This window comes from Dendrobates tinctorius, unplaced genomic scaffold (genome assembly GCF_039654945.1).
Source record: "Dendrobates tinctorius isolate UK_male_01 unplaced genomic scaffold, ASM3965494v1 ptg000167l, whole genome shotgun sequence".
Classification (NCBI taxonomy): Eukaryota; Metazoa; Chordata; class Amphibia; order Anura; family Dendrobatidae; genus Dendrobates; species Dendrobates tinctorius.
The window spans coordinates 92,783-110,828 of NW_027361834.1; the positions used below are offsets into that span (position 1 = coordinate 92,783).

The 18,046-nt window shown below is 44.5% G+C and overlaps 1 protein-coding gene across 2 annotated transcripts in view; it reads right to left on the minus strand.

Moving 5' to 3' along the window:
* Positions 1 to 3,927, minus strand: part of LOC141053675 (probable serine carboxypeptidase CPVL) — an 83,519-nt gene extending 79,592 nt beyond the window's left edge. The window contains exon 1 of one of the 2 annotated variants that reach the window (XM_073550702.1): positions 3,780 to 3,927. Coding sequence is in view for 1 of the 2 variants with exons in the window: in XM_073550699.1 (XP_073406800.1) it covers positions 3,583 to 3,657 (75 nt within the window). In the remaining variant the exon portion in view is untranslated. Of the gene's footprint in view, positions 1 to 3,582; positions 3,673 to 3,779 lie in introns of those variants that run through there. The other variant, XM_073550699.1, reaches the window with a different exon arrangement.
* Between the last annotated feature and the right edge of the window lie 14,119 nt (positions 3,928 to 18,046).

Consider the following 18,046-nt stretch of genomic DNA (forward strand, 5'->3'; position numbering starts at 1 on the left):
CACAGCGTTTAGCGGTTTTTACCGCAAAACCGCCAAAAATAAGCTGCACAGTCATTTCTATGCATTTTGCACTTTTTGTGCACATTGATGCGTTTTTTTACTGCGAAAAACCGCATCGTGGTAAAAACGCAGCATGCACATTAATTTTGCGGATTTTTCCACGGTTTTGGCTTCTTCCATGCGTTTAGAAACCGCTGCGGAAAAAAACGCATCAAAACCACACAAAAAAACGCTGCAGAAAAATAGGTGTGGTTTCTGGGAAGGGATTCAGGTTTTTAAGCAGAAATTTTCTGCAACGTGTGCACTTAGCCTAAGTGATTTTGGTGCCGAGCTTCTCTGTTACCACTTGACATATCGGTATCCAACCTAGTGTAGCTACAAACTGAAATGCCACAAATCTGGCATATGGGTACATGGCAAGTTGGGGGGACAGGACTTATGTTTTGAAGTATTCTGTTCCAACATGTCTTAAGAAGATCGAAATAAAGTGTTATGTTTACTTTAAGCCAAAGTGCTGGATTGCTTTTTTTTTTTTTTTTTAAAAATACAGCATGTATACTGAAAACGAGCCTAAGGCCGGGGTCACACTGGCGAGGAATACGGCCGAGTGAGGCGCTAAAAGCACACATTACACATGGACAAATGATTCTCTATGGGGTCCCTCACACCAGCCGTATATTTCTCATCGGTATTCTACGGTCCGTGCCAATCGCAGCATGCTGCGATTGTCAGCGTACTACGGCCGTAGTACGCCAATGCAAGTCTATGGGTGCGCAAAAAATACGGATTACACACGGACCAGATGTATATGCATTCTATGAGTCTATATCTATTCTTTCATTTCTTTATTAAAACTGTCATAGGGCTCCATTATATGTCCATTTTGCAAGGTGACGAGAAAATCTCGCCATACGGATGCTGACATGCACAAAATACGCGACCACACCTTGATTACGGATGACATACGGAGCACTGTTTAGGGGCCATTGATCCGTATTACGCATGTAAAATACTGACCATATTTTGCGTTGGTTAGTGTGACCCCGGCCTTAGATGTGCATGCACCCACCGACAGCCATACTTGTGTAAAACAGGAGTCCGAATGATGACTTGTACCCCTTTGCATCAGTGTCCTTTAGTTGTAAGTGAACCATGCATTTCTGTGCCACCCCCATTATGACAGGTCACAAATTATAATATATTCTGACTAGCTTGGCCTGTGTGAAATTTTCGCACATTGCGCCCCCGACGACCAATTTCAGAAATAGCAAGCTGGTCAAGTGTAAATGTATTTCATGAGCTGATGAACACAGACAGGTATTTATATATGTAGCTTGGTAATACTATAAATTGGTTTGATAAGTAGAGGCCAAAAAATGTCTTCTGGTTGAGGTGCCACCTGCAGGTCATTGTGTATCTGTAGGTTTATGAAAATGGATGTTTAAACTGTATTTTGTGATAAAATTGTGAATGTGTGGTTTGTTTGGCTCTTGTCTTGCTGAAGGAAGCAAGTTTACCTTTGAAATGGTGTATCGTGTGTGGGGCGAAGTAATCACCAAAAAAGCAGTGCACGTTTATAAGCGTGTTTGCATATGTGACTCACCTGCATTGAAGTGTGCAATCCTCCAATGTGCCTGAAATAGGCTGGGGAAGCACAGGAGCAAGCTGGAAAGACCCCAAGGCAAATGTTTGGATTTGTTTGTGATTTCTGTAAGCAGCCTTGTGGTAGGGTGCTGCCATCTGCAGGTAATTTGACCTTTCAAATGTTGTATCATTTTTGTGGGTGGAGCATGAATGGAGCAAGTGTGCAATTCAATGGGCAGTGCATGCTTACAAATGTGTTTGCATATGTGCCTCACCTGCAGAGAAGTGTGTAATCCTCCAATTTGGCTAAAATAGCCTGGGCAAGCAGTTCTGCAAGCTGGAAAGCCCCCCCAAGGCAAAATGTTTGTATTTGATTGTGATGTCTAAGCAGCTTTGTGGTAGTGTGCTTAGGGGTACTGTGTGGAGAGAAGCTGGAGGTTGAGCTGGGGAAAGAGCTCCCTCACAGTGCGAGCGCATGAACTGGAGCCTGGTCTCCACGGTTGTATGGATACTAATGGTCCGGCAACAGACACCAGAGGAGTATGAGGCTGTAAATGCCCTACCCCCATCTAAGACTCAGAGGCACAACAGCACGGAGTGAGCCAAGAGAGGATTAGCGGCTACAGCTGTCTGCCATACGAGGAGTGCTAGTAGAAGAGAATTAGGAGGACCTTCTGTGTAAATCAGTACTAGGACTACACTCAAATAAGCGCTAGGGAAGGAGACTGCACAGCCCATCTGCTGAGAGAGAATCCTGAGCTGCTTCCAGGCTAGCCTGCTCCAGGACCATCTGTAAAGCCTCTTTAACACTTCAGTTTTTTGTGTCGGGGGAGAGGATTTTTTTTCGTCCGCCAGAAAGGATTTCAGGGTTAATGGCGGATCTGTTTTTTTCAAAACCTGGCGGATTTTGACTGATTGTGAAAAACAGAAGTGTGAAAGAGGCCTAATCAGGCCCCTGGACTGCATTTATAAAGTAAAGGTACAGAAATTGCACCCTGCTGTGTCTTGTTTGCTTCCTACCCTTCCGGCACTGCTACATCCCCGTGCCAACCACATCTACACTGTCCTGGGACTACAGCTTCACCTGTGGGGAGCTTTTACATCTTTGCTGCACCATACCATCAGTCCCAGAGGATCTGTCTGCAGCGTCGGCTTAACACCTCACTTGCCGAACACCACAGGTGGCGTCACGAGCTATTCATTTAATACATTCCACCATTCAAACTTCCCCTATTAATTGGGCGCCCAGGGCCACAGACCGGGTCACCGCTGCTGTGACACATCCCACTGATACCAGCCCGGTACCGAGTACCCCACAGCCCTGGGAGGGCGCCCCACTACCTCTTGTGGTCTGCAGGGTTGTGGGGTCAGGAGTAGGGAAATGGAGGAGACGCTGTTGGTGGTTTGGCTCACTGACTCCACAGCCCTGGTGGTAGGGCATTTATGTGTATGGTTTATTCATTGCTGGATGCTTCTACACCCTTATATACAGCGTGGTCCCTTATATACAGCACCCGCCAATACTACATGAAGCATCGTTCATTCCTATATACAGCATCCATTACTACAGGAAGCATCATCCCTCATTATATACAGTGTCCTCCATTACTACAGGAAGCATCATCCCTCATTATATACAGTGTCCTCCTTTACTATACAAGCATCATCCCTCTTACACAGCACCCTCCATTACTACAGGAAACATCTCTCCTACTTATGTAATGTCCTCCCTTACAACATAAAGCATTGTCCCTTATAAATAGCATTGTCCCCCTACTATACACAGCACCCTCCATATCCTTTTGGGGTATGATAAAGGAAATCATAAATAAACGGGGGCTGCAGAGACAGTTATCGCCCCTGGGTCTATAATATCCCAGATTTCCCCCACAGCATCTCCTGACAGCCTGCAGGTGGTCAGTGACTGCCCTCATGGCACCAGCCAGCCTCATGCATCACATGTCAGTCTCGGGACCATCCCCCCAATCCATAGCTCACCCCTGTGCCCTCTGTAGGAAATAACACGAGTGGGCCGTCTGCTAGCGCTAAACAGGAAGCTGCGTGCCCACACATACACTGCCACAGGGAGCGGCGCAGTGCCACGCACTACAGGACCCACCACTGCGTCACTTACATGACCTCCTCACACATACACTACCGGCCATAGCCGGTAGCAGAGCACAGCCCGGTCTCACCTCCCTAGTTCCTGGCGGCAGCAGGGAGGCAGTGACCGGCGGGCTGTCTTATCACTGCTCACACGCCGTGCACAGCTGGGTGCTACTAGGTCAATTAGGTGCAGTCCCGCACTTGCCCAGTAGATGGGGCTGGAGATCACAGGGATTCTGGAGCTGTGCAATCATTAGACTTCACAGGTGTAACTAGAATCATCGGGGTCCAGAGCAGAATGAGGGGGGCTGCCATCCTCTAGCAGAAGTAGCAAGAAATACAGGTATGGATGATGGAGTCATATATGTGACGGTGTGTGTAAAGTGCTAAGGAACATACTGGCTCTATATATGTGAGGAACTTAAAAATAAACGAATAACAGAATTCACATAATATTGTCAGAAAGCAGAAAAGTCCCAACTAGAGATGAGCGACTTTGCCTTTTTTCGGGTCGAGTCGGGTTTCATGAAACCCGACTTTCGCAAGTGAGTGGAGGACAGGAAACACACCTACAGTGCCCATTTTAATGCCAAAAACATCAATTCTTATTACTTAAGCTTGTCAACCTTAATTTACTTTATAATAATAGTTAGGCATTGAAAACTGGGGGTTATTTGGCTAAAGTTGTGGGGGGGTAGGGCTGGCTCCAGATTTTCGTGGGCCCAGGGCCAAAGAGTGTCACTGGGCTCTTTGAACACATGCCACAATTCATGATCCTCTGATACGGCAGAGAAATAGCGGTACAGTACAATGAAAAATACTTCACTTCTTACATCTCATGATTGATATCCATTCGTTGGCGACGGCACTGGCACAGGGCCCCTCATAGTACCGCGGTGTGTCTGACGGCGGGTGGGCCGGTGGGCTCTCCCACCGGCAGAGACACTTTTGCGTACTATGAGGGGCCCTATGCCAGTGCCGTCGCCCATGAGTATGCCCCCCACCTGCTCAAGGAACCTACACTTTCATCTGCACCTTCCTCTGTGTCACCGTGTAAGGTGGTATAGTATGCGGGAAGGGGAACCTGAGTTTCATCAGGGTCAGAATCTGGCTGTGTAGAGTGCGAGGGGAATGTAGTGGTCTGGGTCAATGTACCAGCAGCATCATCTAGCAGTGGTTGGGCATCAGTGTACTTGTGGCTCCCCCAGGAGTATGGTCGCGACAGTGGCATTACCTTCCTCCTAGGGAGTGTGATGTCATGCTTGGGAGCAACGGAGGATCTTTATAGCATGTAAAACCAGCACACAACACAGTTCCCACTCCAGGCCAGCAGGGAGAGCTCTGAACCTGACTGCTGAGGAGCTGCTCTCTGTGGTTGGGAGGAGGGAAGTTAGGGCAGTCTGTGAAGGGAAGGGGAAGTGTGTGGACACGAGAAGGGGAGCTGGAGGATGAGCAGAGCTAAGGCTCACTCCTAGCTGGAGCGCATGGTCCGGATTCCGGTCTCCAAGTTTGTAGGGACACTGACGTCCTGCAGCAGAAACCGGAGGAAGTAGCAGCTGTAAATGCTCTGTTCCCAACTAAGGCTCGGAGGCCCCAGCAGTGACTTGTGTGAGCCAGAAGGAAAAGACTACGGCTGCCAGCCATATGAGAAAGTTTCAAAAGAGAGTCAACAGGGGGAACTTCAGTGAACTCAGTACTGCGAGTACCTCAGATAAGCGCTAGAACGGAGGCCACACTACGCTTCCAGGCTGACCAACTCCTTCTCCATCTGTACTCTGGGTCCTGGACGGCACTTACCAAGTACAGGTAAAGGAACTGTACGACTGTGTCTGTCATCTTTCTCCTGTGCCTGGCGCACGGCTCTGCTACATCCTGCACTGCACACCATCTACCAACTCTTTCATCTGCCCTGCGACTACGGCCCTACCTGTGCAGGGCTTCTACATCTTAGCTGCACCACAACATCTGTCCCAGAGAAGCGACACTGCACCGCTGGTCAATCTGATCAGAAACCACAGGTGGCGTCACGTATCATTCACCTATAAACGTTATTCACCTCTTTGCATGGACGCCCAGGGCCACGAACCAGGTCACCACCACGGTGACACATCCCTCTGAGACACCGGCCCGTTACCGATTAACCCCACTGCCCTGGCTGGCCACTCACACTCCGTGTCAGATTCATCTTGGGACTGGGGAATTCACGATTTGACTTGATAACCCAGGCATGGTATGTGAGAAAGAGCTACATGGACTAATGTGAAGTGTGGCCTGCTGCATCATTCACTTTTGTTGGGGGTGAAGGACACAAGGAAAGGGGTTCTTCCTGACCAGGAGCCAGCACTTCACGACTCAATGCTTGCATTTTTTGAAACTTCAGAAGAGGAGGGCATTTTAGCTGGAGTCTGTTTCAGCAATGTAAGCCAAAACCAGTTCCTGATGCTCCGGCTTTAAAAGCGGTTAACCTACTCCTAGAAAAGGTAGCCTTCCAGGCGTTCTGGAGCCAGACCATGACGCAGGCTCAACACCTCCTGCCTTAGCTGCTATTGTGCTTTTGCCACTACCAGCAGATGCACCATCAGTACCAGCTGGCCCCCCCACACCCACGTCCGCGGCCACTTCCACCATACTTACAAATTTTGGAGAAAATGTACCCAAAATAACATCAGATATATGGTACTGTATCAGAAGCGTACAGCTCTATACAGTCAAAGGATAATTGTCAATCTCCCTATATATTTCATGAGTCACACAGAGATGCTCACAGGCTCGGGATGGATTAGACAAGAATATAAAAAGTAGAAAAAGGGTACAGTATCATCAGATAGCAGGTATATATAGTATAGTTTAAACATTCTAAATCTCCGTATATATTTCAGGAGGCAGACACAGACGCTCTCAGGCTCAGTATGGATTACAACACAATATAAAAAGCCGTAAAACGGTAATGGATCTGAAGCGTACAGCTGTATACAGTGTAGGGGTCATTGTCAATCTCAGTATTTATTTCCACAGTCAGAAACAGACTCTCACTTGGTCAGTTTGGATTAGACCAGAAAATAAAAAGCAGTAAATGGGTAATGTATCACAAGCGTAGAGCTGTATACAGTGTTGGAGTAATTTTTAAATCTACATATAAATTGCAGGAGTAACCCACAGACTCTCACACGCTCAGGATGGATCACACCACAATATAAAAAGAAGATCCGCAAGAAATAATCACACATGTGGGCCAATGTTCCAGGTGTCAATGATACACTTAGAGTTGTGGGTGGAGGAGGACTTCCTGGCAGAAAGGGTACAGTATCAGCAGATACCAGGTATATATAGCATATTTAAACATTAAAAATGTACGTCTATATATCAGGAGTAGTGTTGAGCCACCCCGCTAGTGTTCGAGTTCGGTTCGGTTCGTCGAACAGGAGGCAAGTTCGTCGAATGTTCGTCGAACGTTCGACGAACACCGTCGAACCCCATTGAAAACAATGGCAGGCAAACACAAACACATACTAACACATAGAAAACAATTACAAAACACCTTAAAAGGTGTCCCAAAGCAGACAAAATGCTCAGAAGACACAAATAACATATGGAAAAGGGCAACTACATATAGAAAAGAGGTGGAGGAGTAAAAGGAGGAGGAGGAGACACAGATATAGGCAGGTCATGCCCTTATAAGGTCAAGAAAGGCTGGAATAAAAATCTAAAATAAAAAAAATCTAAAATTCTGAAATCGAAAACGATCATATACCGTCGGACTTCCCACCATAAATTATGCCAACTGCCGGTTGGGCGGTGTTATTAGCACGACCCTCCGAACAGCGTCCATGAAGGCAAAGTGTTTGGTTTCCGGGGGCAGTATGGTTGCCAAGCTGAACCTTAAAGGAATGTCCAGAAGGGCACCACCAGGAGTGGAGCCTGCGGCTTAATTGGACTCCACACGGGCAACCTCAACCATGCCAGCCACGGAAAGGATGGACAGATTGCAAGCTTTGTCGATTCTGTGGGTGGTGGTGCATGGCCGTTTTTAGTTGTGCTAGCGATTTGTCAGCTTAATTCCATTAGCGAACAAGACTCCGGCATGCCCCCGCGGTCCGCGTCCAGCTTACTAGAGGGACACGCGAGGTTCTGGCACGCGAGATCGAGCAATAACAGGTCTGTCATGCCCTTACATGTCCGGGGATGCATGCGCGCTACACTGAAAGGACCAGCGTGTGTCGCTTACAGGTGCGGATAACCCGCTGAACCCCGTTAGTGATGGGGATCTGGGATTCCAATTCTTACCCGCAAACGAGGATTTCCCAGTAAGTGCAGGTCAACAGGAATTTCAGAATTAGGCCGAACCGTCATTCTAGAAAGAATGTGAAAAATTAAGTGTCCAAACCACAGGTGCTGTAGCTTGCTTAACAGCTGGGCTCCTCTGCTGAGTAGCACGCAGTTCTTACATAAGCAGGCGGCATAGCTTGGTTCACGGGTGGGCAACTCTGCTATGTAGCAGACAGTGCTTACATACTTTAAACAGGCGGCATAGCTAGGTTCACGGGTGGGCTCCTCTGCTGAGCAGTAGACACAGGTACTAGGCCCAAAGTATTCACAGGGCTAAATGGAGTTAAAAAATGGTTCTTACATAAACAGGCGGCACAGCTTGGTTCACGGGTGGGCTCCTCTGCTGAGTAGCAGACACAGTTACTAGGCCCAAAGTATTAACTGGGCTAAATGCAGTCAAAAACTGGTTCTTTCATAAACAGGCGGCATAGCTAGGTTCACGGGTGGGCTCCTCTGCTGAGTAGTAGACAGTGCTACAAGGCCCAAAAGGATTTTCTGGGCAAGATGCGGTAAAAAATTATTAGAAACACACTCGGTGTAGCTCCTTGACAGGTGTACTACACCGCTGACTACCAGACACCGCTGCTATGCCATGAAACTGTCTATTAACATTGAAAACCATTATTAATGTGAAAATAAAGTTATGCTTTTGGTGAACGAACCGTTCTCGAACGGAACCTCGAACAGCTGAATTTTAAGCAAAGTGTTCGAGTTCGACGAACGGCTCGAACACCGCCCAAAATAAGCTCGAATTTGTACTTGGCGAACAGGTCGACTCGAACACCGCTCATCTCTAATCAGGAGGCAGACTCAGATGGTCTCAGGCCCAGTATGGATTCGACAAGATTGTAGAAAGTTGAGAAAGGGTACAGTATCACCGGATAACAGGTATATATGTAGCATAGTTTACACATTAAAAATCTATGTCTATATATCAGGAGGCAGACTCAGACGGTCTCAGGCCCAGTATGGATTTGACAAGATTGTAGAAAGTTGAGAAAGGGTACAGTATCACCGGATAACAGGTATATATGTAGCATAGTTTACACATTAAAAATCTATGTCTATATATCAGGAGGCAGACTCAGGCCCAGTATGGATTCGACAAGATTGTAGAAAGTTGAGAAAGGGTACAGTATCACCGGATAACAGGTATATATAGCATAGTTTACACAATAAAGATCTATGTCTATATATCATGAGGCAGACTCAGACGGTCTCAGGCCCAGTATGGATTTGACAAGATTGTAGAAAGTTGAGAAAGGGTACAGTATCACTTTGATACCAGGTATATATAGCATAATTTAAACATTAAAAATCTCTGTATATATTTCCGGAGTCCGACAAAGACACTCAAAGCCTCAGTATGGATTAGACAAGAATCTAAAAAGTAGAAAAAGGGAATTGTATTCGAAGCGTACACCAGTATACACTGTTGGGGTATTTTTCAATCTTCATATATATTTCAGTCTCAGTAAGACAGTTCAGACTCTCCGCAAGAGGAAACGAGATGGATACCAGTACAGACGGAAAGTCGATTGATTGCAGAAATTTTGGAATTACTAATCACGGGAAAAGCTCCCGGGAGAATTCTCAGAGGTGATGCTGACCCTCAATTACTTTGTCTGTGGAGACAGCGAAAACAGTTCTTTGTGAAGAAAGGTTTACTGTATCGCAGTACCATGGATCCCATCACTGTTACTCATCTCCATCAAATTGTGATCACAGGGAGAGATGTAGACATTGTCCTCACTGCCTATCATGATCTGTCAGGTAACTTTGGAGTGCAAAAGACAGAAGCCACAGGCCGTAGGCGATTCTATTGGATCGGCATGAGAGGACATATTTAAAAATGTGGGCAGGAATGTCACACGTCTGTGAGTAGGAAAACCGTGAAAGCTGATGATAAACCACCACTGTATCTCATTGTGAGTCGACGTCCATAACAAATGGAAGCCATTGATCATCTGAAGATAGAGCCCAGCAGGACAGGACATAGCTACGTCAACCATCATCTATCAGTTCACCAAATTTGTAATGGCAGTCCCAGTGAAGGATTTAACAGCCCAGACTACACAGCGGTGGAGCAGGGAGAGGTAAGTATTGCAAGTGCTGGGGCCCTGAGCAAGCAGGGGGGGCCCACTCGTGGGTGGCGGTACTGGCACAGGGCCCCTCATAGTACGCCAGTGTGTCTGGCGGCAGGTGTGCCCCCCCGCCGTCAGAGACACTTGATTGTACAATGAGGGACCCTGTGCCAGTGCCGTCGCCCAAGAGTGGGCCCACCCACCTGTCCAGGGCAACGGCACTCGCACGAGTGCGTGCACCAAGTGGTGACCCCAGCCCTGGGGGGGGAGGCAGCCTAGTTAGGGAGGTTGAAAAAATGGCATTTGTTGATGTTGGACATTCAGCAGCTGCAAATGGAGGAATTGGAGAAGTCCGAGGAAGAGGAGGACAAAAGCGAGCCATTTTTCTGGCAACCAACGTGTCAGCGGGGGAAGGTGGGACAAAATCCTTTGAAACCCATGCATGGTTCATTTTAATGAAGGTTAGATCATCAACATTTTGGGTCGACAGACGGGTCCTTTTTTCTGTCAGGATTGATCCAGCAGCACTGAAGACTCTTTCAGATAGCACACTAGCAGCAGGGCAAGCGAGCTCCTGTAAGGCATATTGAGCCAATTCAGGCCAGGTGTCCAGTTTACAGGCCCAATAGTCAAAGGGGAATGACCGGTGAGGGAGAACATCGATATGGGAGAAGTAGTTTGTAACCATAGTTGACAACTGCTGTCTCCTGTCACTTTCAATCGATGCAGTATTACCAGTCGTGTGAGCGGTACTTGAGAAATTAGTCCACAAAATGGTCATGAAACCCCTGTGTCCAACGCCACTTCGGCTGTGTGCACCATGAACACCTTTTGTTCAAAAAAGTGCCACACTGCACTCTTCCTACTATGGAAGACATTTTGAGGCCTTGCACGCTGTGCTAATTTGACCGTCTGGCCAAGCTGTCCTGCAACTCTTTTGGTTTTTGTAAACCATTTTTGGACTGCTACGGGCCTGCCAGATAACAGCTGTTGCGATGTCGATGCCTGCTGCGGATCCTCCTCCTCCTCTTCTGAGCTATTGGCAGCGGCACCCTCTTCCCCCAATGGATGCCAATCTGGGTCAACAACTGGGTCATCCATCACCTCCTCTTCAATTTCATGTGCACCTTCCTCTGTGTCACCGTGTAAGGTGGTATAGTATGTGGGAAGGGGCACCTGAGTTTCATCAGGGTCAGATTCTGGCTCAGTACACTGCGAGGACAATGTAGTGCTCTGAGTGAATGTACCAGCAGAAAAATCTAGCAGTGGCTGTGCATCAGTGCACTCCATGTCAGATTCATCTTGGACTGGGGAATTCACGATTTAACTTGATAACCCAGGCATGGTATGTGAAAAGAGCTCCATGGAGTAATCTGTAGTGTGGCCTGCCGCATCCTTCACTTTTGGTAGGGGTGAAGGACACAAGGAAAGGTTTTGTTCCTGACCTGGAGCCTCCACTGATGACTCAGTGCTTTTATTTTTTGAAACTTCAGAAGAGGAAGCGATAGAGCTGGAGGCTGTGTCAGCAATGTAAGCCAAAACTTGTTCCTGAAGCTCCGGCTTTAAAAGCGGTTTACCTACTCCCAGAAAAGGGAGCCTTCGAGGCCTTGTGGAGCCAGACGATGACACAGGCTCAACACCTCCTGCCTTAGGTGCTATTGTGCTTTTGCCACTACCAGCAGATGCACCACCACCACCATCAGTACCAGCTGGCAACCCCAGCCCACTTCCACGGCCTCTTCCACCATACTTCCTCATTTTTGGAAAAATGTACCCAAAATACCACAAGCTATATGGTACTTTAAAACAAGGTACAAGGTGTATATACTATTGGGGAGAATTGGAAGCTCCCTAGAGATTTTAGGAGGCTGAACTATTATCTCAGGCCCACTGTAGATTACACCTCAATTTAACAGGTTGAAATAGGCAGGTGTATGACCAGGCACAAGGTGTGTATATAGTATTGGGGAGAATTGGAAGCTCCGTAGAGATTTTAGGAGGCTGAACTATTATCTCAGGCCCACTATAGATTACACTTCAATTTAACAGGCTGAAATAGGCAGGTGTATGACCAGGCACAAGGTGTGTATATAATATTGGGGAGAATTGAAAGCTCCCTAGAGATTTTAGGAGGCTGAACTATTATCTCAGGCCCACTATAGATTACACCTCAATTTAACAGGCTGAAATAGGCAGGTGTGTGACCAGGCACAAGGTGTGTATATAGCATTGAGGAGAATTGGAAGCTCCCTAGAGATTTTAGGAGGCTGACAATGATGCTCTCAGTCCCAAGTATGGCAGCAGGCAGCCTAATAAGCAGGACTGCTGCACACAAAAGTGTGGAAAAATGAACGCTTGGTAACTGTGCAGAAAAGAGGAAGAAAAGTTTTTTTGCTTTAAAAAAAGCAGTTTGCACAGCAGTGTGCAAACAGCAATGCAGCTATCAGGGAGCCTTATAAGGCAGCCAAATAACCAACAGAGCTGATGCACAAAAATATAGCCACCCCTGTCACTGCACACAAAGTGTTGTGTTGTACAGTGGAAATCGATAACAGCAGAAGCAGTTTTTTTGTTCTTCTTCCCTGCCTAACGCTCTCCCTTATTCAGAATCAGCAGCTGCAACCTCTCCCTAATGCTAAGATCGGCAGAAGTAAGATGGCGGTCGGCGTGCACGCCCTTTTATAGCCCCTGTGACGCCACACAAAGCAAACCAATCACTTGCATGCCCTTCTCAAAGATGGTGGTGACCGATGCCCATGTCATCGCGTTGCCCACAGTGTGCGTCCTCCATCATTGGCTTTAAAAGGACGCTGGAAGCATCATTTGAAACGCGACTTTGGCCCTCTGGTCGCCGACCTCGTGGCCGACCTCACGCTATGGTCGGGTTTCGCTTCATGAAACCCGACTTCAGCGAAAGTCGGCGACTTATGAATTTGACCGACCCGTTTCGCTCAACTCTAGTCCCAACTTGCTATGCCTTGCATAAAGAAATATTATTTTGCACCTGAGTGCACCCCTACCTGAGCTCCACATACCCTGTTTTGGCTGCTACACTACAATAATGACAGGGTATGGGGAGCAATAGTCCCTGATATTGGACTCTGTCCTACCTGATAGTGGGCACCACCATCCGAATACAGCCACCATGTTTGTATAAGGCCGTATTCACACGGTCAGTATTTGGTCAGTATTTTACCTCAGTATTTGTAAGCCAAAACCAGGAGTGGGTGATAAATACAGAAGTGGTGAGAATAATGAAAGAAGAAGCGATCCAGCTGAGTGCTCTGGTGATTTATTGAATGCTGTTCAGACAACAGAACGTTGTTTACGCGTTTCTGGCTAGACGCCCTTAATCATAACAACTAGTGAATGTTGCCAGTTCCACTATATACCCCCTCTTTGATAGGGGAAATTGAGTGCAAGTGGAAACATATGTGTCAGCAAATAATGCTGTGTTATACAAAAGTGAATAAGTGAAAAAACAAAACCATGAAAAAGAAAAATTATAAAAATGTCTTACTGAAACCACATATAATGCTCTTTCAGATCGTATATAACAAAAAAACTCAATTGAGTTTTATTCTGAGTGAATTTGTATATATATATGTGTATAATGACCAATGCAATTTGTAAGTCATTAGATGTATGATTTTTATGGTTCATATTATTAATCATTTTTAGTCATTGATAAACAATGAAATAAATAAATGTAGAGCAATTATAAGGGTTTTCACAAAAATAATATCGACATGATATATGATACATGATGGTGGAAAATATACACTTATAGACAATCATTATATATGAATAAAATCCTAAGAACTGGAAACAAAAAGCGAAGACAAAAATGGATGAGTTATTTTCAGGATCAGTATGAACAAAGTTCCATAATGGTCAGTTCCGATATTGAAGACATGTTCCTTTCTCAAAATTTTTATTTTTTTTTTTTTTTTTTTTTTCAAATCGATCACTGTGGGAATGACCAAACCAACACAAGTAAGTGTGAACAATGTATTGCAACAAATCATTCCCGACATCGAGGACAAAAATCTCCATAAAAATCTTCCAAGCCAAATATGGTCACAATTTCAAATAATCATGGATAGACATAAATAAATCCTATAACACTCAATTTAAGGATTGTTTCCATGATTATAAAAACCAATGATATTTTCAGATGTATATCTGTAAAATGCAAGAATTATTGGTTATCGACAAAGTCATGTTAGTGAACACTGTCATAAGATAAGGTGCCAAAGTTGATCATGAAAAAATTTTTTTTTTTTTTTTTCTTACAATCACTGCACAACCACATGTATTGTCGCAGTGATTAAAACTTTAGCACCTGGAAGTATCAAAGCATGTGCAAGTTCACTAAATAAAGTGCACAATGAACCCAGTTAAATTGTCACAGAATCTAAATATGTTTGTATTAAAATCAAATAATGACAGTGTAAGGCTTTAACTAAAGACATTATACCAAACAGATTGTTATTGCGGTAACTAATAATGCAACATGATATCTTGTCTAAGATTCAAGCCTTGTGGGACTCTAGTGTCCAATTGAAAAATCCACCAAGCCTCTCTATTTCTCAGATCATTTAGATTAAAGCCATGTCTGGATTTTTTGTGAAGTTTTTCAATCGCATATGCAGAAAAAAATTCAATTGTTTTGTCATGTTTTTGAATAAAGTGTTTAGAAGCCTGTGATGTATTTTTTGCTGGGTTATATTTAACAATATCATGAAGATGCTCCTTAATTCGGGTGCGAACTGAACGTTTTGTGCTACCAACATATTTGAGATTGCATTTTGTGCACTCTATAATATAGGTGACCCACCGAGTATTACAATTCAAAAAGGAACTGATCTGATATTTATTATTATTAGTTGTGTTGGTAAAAAACTTACATTTCTTAGCCACTGTGCACATTTTGCAGTTATGCAAACCACACTTGTAAAAACCCCTCAATGATAACCAATTGCCTTTAGATTGAGAAGATCTGATAGCACTGGGTGAAAGAATATTGGCTAGTGTGGTAGCCTTTTTCTATACTACTTTGTAGTTGTGATGTAAAATATTATTTAGGATATTATCTTCTCTTAAGATGGAAATATTTTTATGAAACATACGTTTGATGATATCAAATTGATTACTATATTTCAAAACAAGTGTAAGTGAGCTATTTTGTGACATATAGTTCTTCTTCCACTTTTTAGATTTTTGATTTGGTTCTAATCCTAGTGGATTTTTTGAATTTCTTAATTTATTTGATTTTTTATTAGAATCTACTATTTTTTTGGCTCTATTGATCATCCAATTTTTATATCCTCTAGCTTGTAAGCGATTTTCAATGCTATTTATTTCTGCGATATAAGAATCAGGGGTGTTACAATTACGTATCCCAAACAGAAATTATCACGGAAGGTGCCGTGAGGATCCAAGAAGTGAAAAGCAATAATATTGATAAAAAATGTAAATTTTTATTGATTATAGATTAAAAATAACATAAATTATATTAAAAAGACAGGACTAATGGTCTCCAACATGGGGGATAGGAAAAAACCAGCAAAAGGTTTATGGTATCTTCCACAGTGTGCAAACAGCTATTTCAATTATATACCAAAATTCACAAAGAATCAGAAGGAATCCCTCCAAGGCCAGAAAAGAGCAAAGTATTAAGGCCTATGTTCCAACAGCAGTTACAAAGAACTTGCCAAAATTGGGTGCTGTGAGCACTACAAAAAGGAAAAAAAAAAAAAAAATGGCCTGATGTGAAGAATGGCTAGGGAGGGAAATAAAGGGCCGGAGTTATATCCTGGCAAGGGGCACAGCATGAATTATGACATGGATGAAGACAGTGCAATAATAGTGATAGAATTTTACCTGTCGCTGACCACTGTGAAAAGAGGCCGAAGAAATGGCTGAAAGCTGGTGAACCTAGTTCCCCCACCGCCGCCCGACAGCACTGTTTCGCATGAGTTGCTTCTTCCCGGGGCATTCTGACAGGTAAGGGTGTTCCTGAAACCTATATAGCTACCGTGGGTCAGTGTAAGCGATCACGTGACCGGAGTTGTATGCACAGGACCTGCCATTAGGTATTTTGCTTCCGGTAAAATACCGGAAAGGGAATAGGACCTGTGGGTAGCGCACGCGACCAGTTCCACCCTCTTAAGCAAAAGGGACTTTCCAGGACAGCGCTCTGTGCTCCACAGTGAAACACACTGCGGTCACATGTGTGAGCGCTCCCGGAAGTCAGAGCAGGCCGCCAAACCGGGCGCGGGCGCATAGGTCATCCAAAAAATACACATGAGGTCATTATCACAGTATATGTGTATATAACGATCGTGACATGGAAAAAAAAAAAGAAAAAGAAAGAGAAAAAGAAAGAGAAAAAGAAAACTCTGCGTGATTTAGATGTGTGAGAATAAGAGGATCATATAATAAGGAAGTGATTATCCACTTTAAGCAATATGCTCAAAAAATAATAATAATAAAGTGAAAAAATTATGATGATGTATTATCCCTTCCCTTCCCCCCCTTCTCCCCCCCTTTCTTCCCCCCCCACATTAGAATCATCCCATTTCTCACCTTCATGTTTTTGAGCACCATCCTCACTTATCCATACACATCCCTTGCACATTTTCACAGAGACTTTGCTCATCACCATTATATTTATCACTTTGTCTCCTCCCCATATATAAACAGCATCATCCTTTCTTCCCCCTACCCCTCTTGCCCTTGACCTTATTCCCTTAATACATCATCATAATTTTTTCACTTTATTATTATTATTTTTTGAGCATATTGCTTAAAGTGGATAATCACTTCCTTATTATATGATCCTCTTATTCTCACACATCTAAATCACGCAGAGTTTTCTTTTTCTCTTTCTTTTTCCTTTTTTTTTTTTTTTTCCATGTCACGATCGTTATATACACATATACTGTGATAATGACCTCATGTGTATTTTTTGGATGACCTATGCGCACGCGCCCGGTTTGGCGGCCTGCTCTGACTTCCGGGAGCGCTCACACATGTGACCGCAGTGTGTTTCACTGTGGAGCACAGAGCGCTGTCCTGTAAAGTCCCTTTTGCTTAAGAGGGCGGAACTGGTCTCGTGCGCTACCCACAGGTCCTATTCCCTTTCCGGTATTTTACCGGAAGCAAAATACCTAATGGCAGGTCCTGTGCATACAACTCCGGTCACGTGATCGTTTACACTGACCCACGGTAGCTATATAGGTTTCAGGAACACCCTTACCTGTCAGAACGCCCCGGGAAGAAGCAACTCATGCGAAACAGTGCTGTCGTGCGGCGGTGGGGGAACTAGGTTCACCAGCTTTCAGCCATTTCTTCTGCCTCATTTCACAGTGGTCAGCGACAGGTAAAATTCTATCACTATTATTGCACTGTCTTCATCCATGTCATAATTCATGCTGTGCCCCTTGCCAGGATATAACTCCGGCCCTTTATTTCCCTCCCTAGCCATTCTTCACATCAGGCCATTTTTTTTTTTTTTTTCCTTTTTGTAGTGCTCACAGCACCCAATTTTGGCAAGTTCTTTGTAACTGCTGTTGGAACGTAGGCCTTAATACTTTGCTCTTTTCTGGCCTTGGAGGGATTCCTTCTGATTCTTTGTGAATTTTGGTATATAATTGAAATAGCTGTTTGCACACTGTGGAAGATACCATAAACCTTTTGCTGGTTTTTTCCTACCCCCCATGTTGGAGACCATTAGTCCTGTCTTTTTAATATAATTTATGTTATTTTTAATCTATAATCAATAAAAATTTACATTTTTTATCAATATTATTGCTTTTCACTTCTTGGATCCTCACGGCACCTTCCGTGATAATTTCTGTTTGGGATATGTTTATCGAAGTGACTGTTGCCTTTTTGATTTAGGATCATGGGTATAACTACTTTTTCTGTGTTTCACAGAC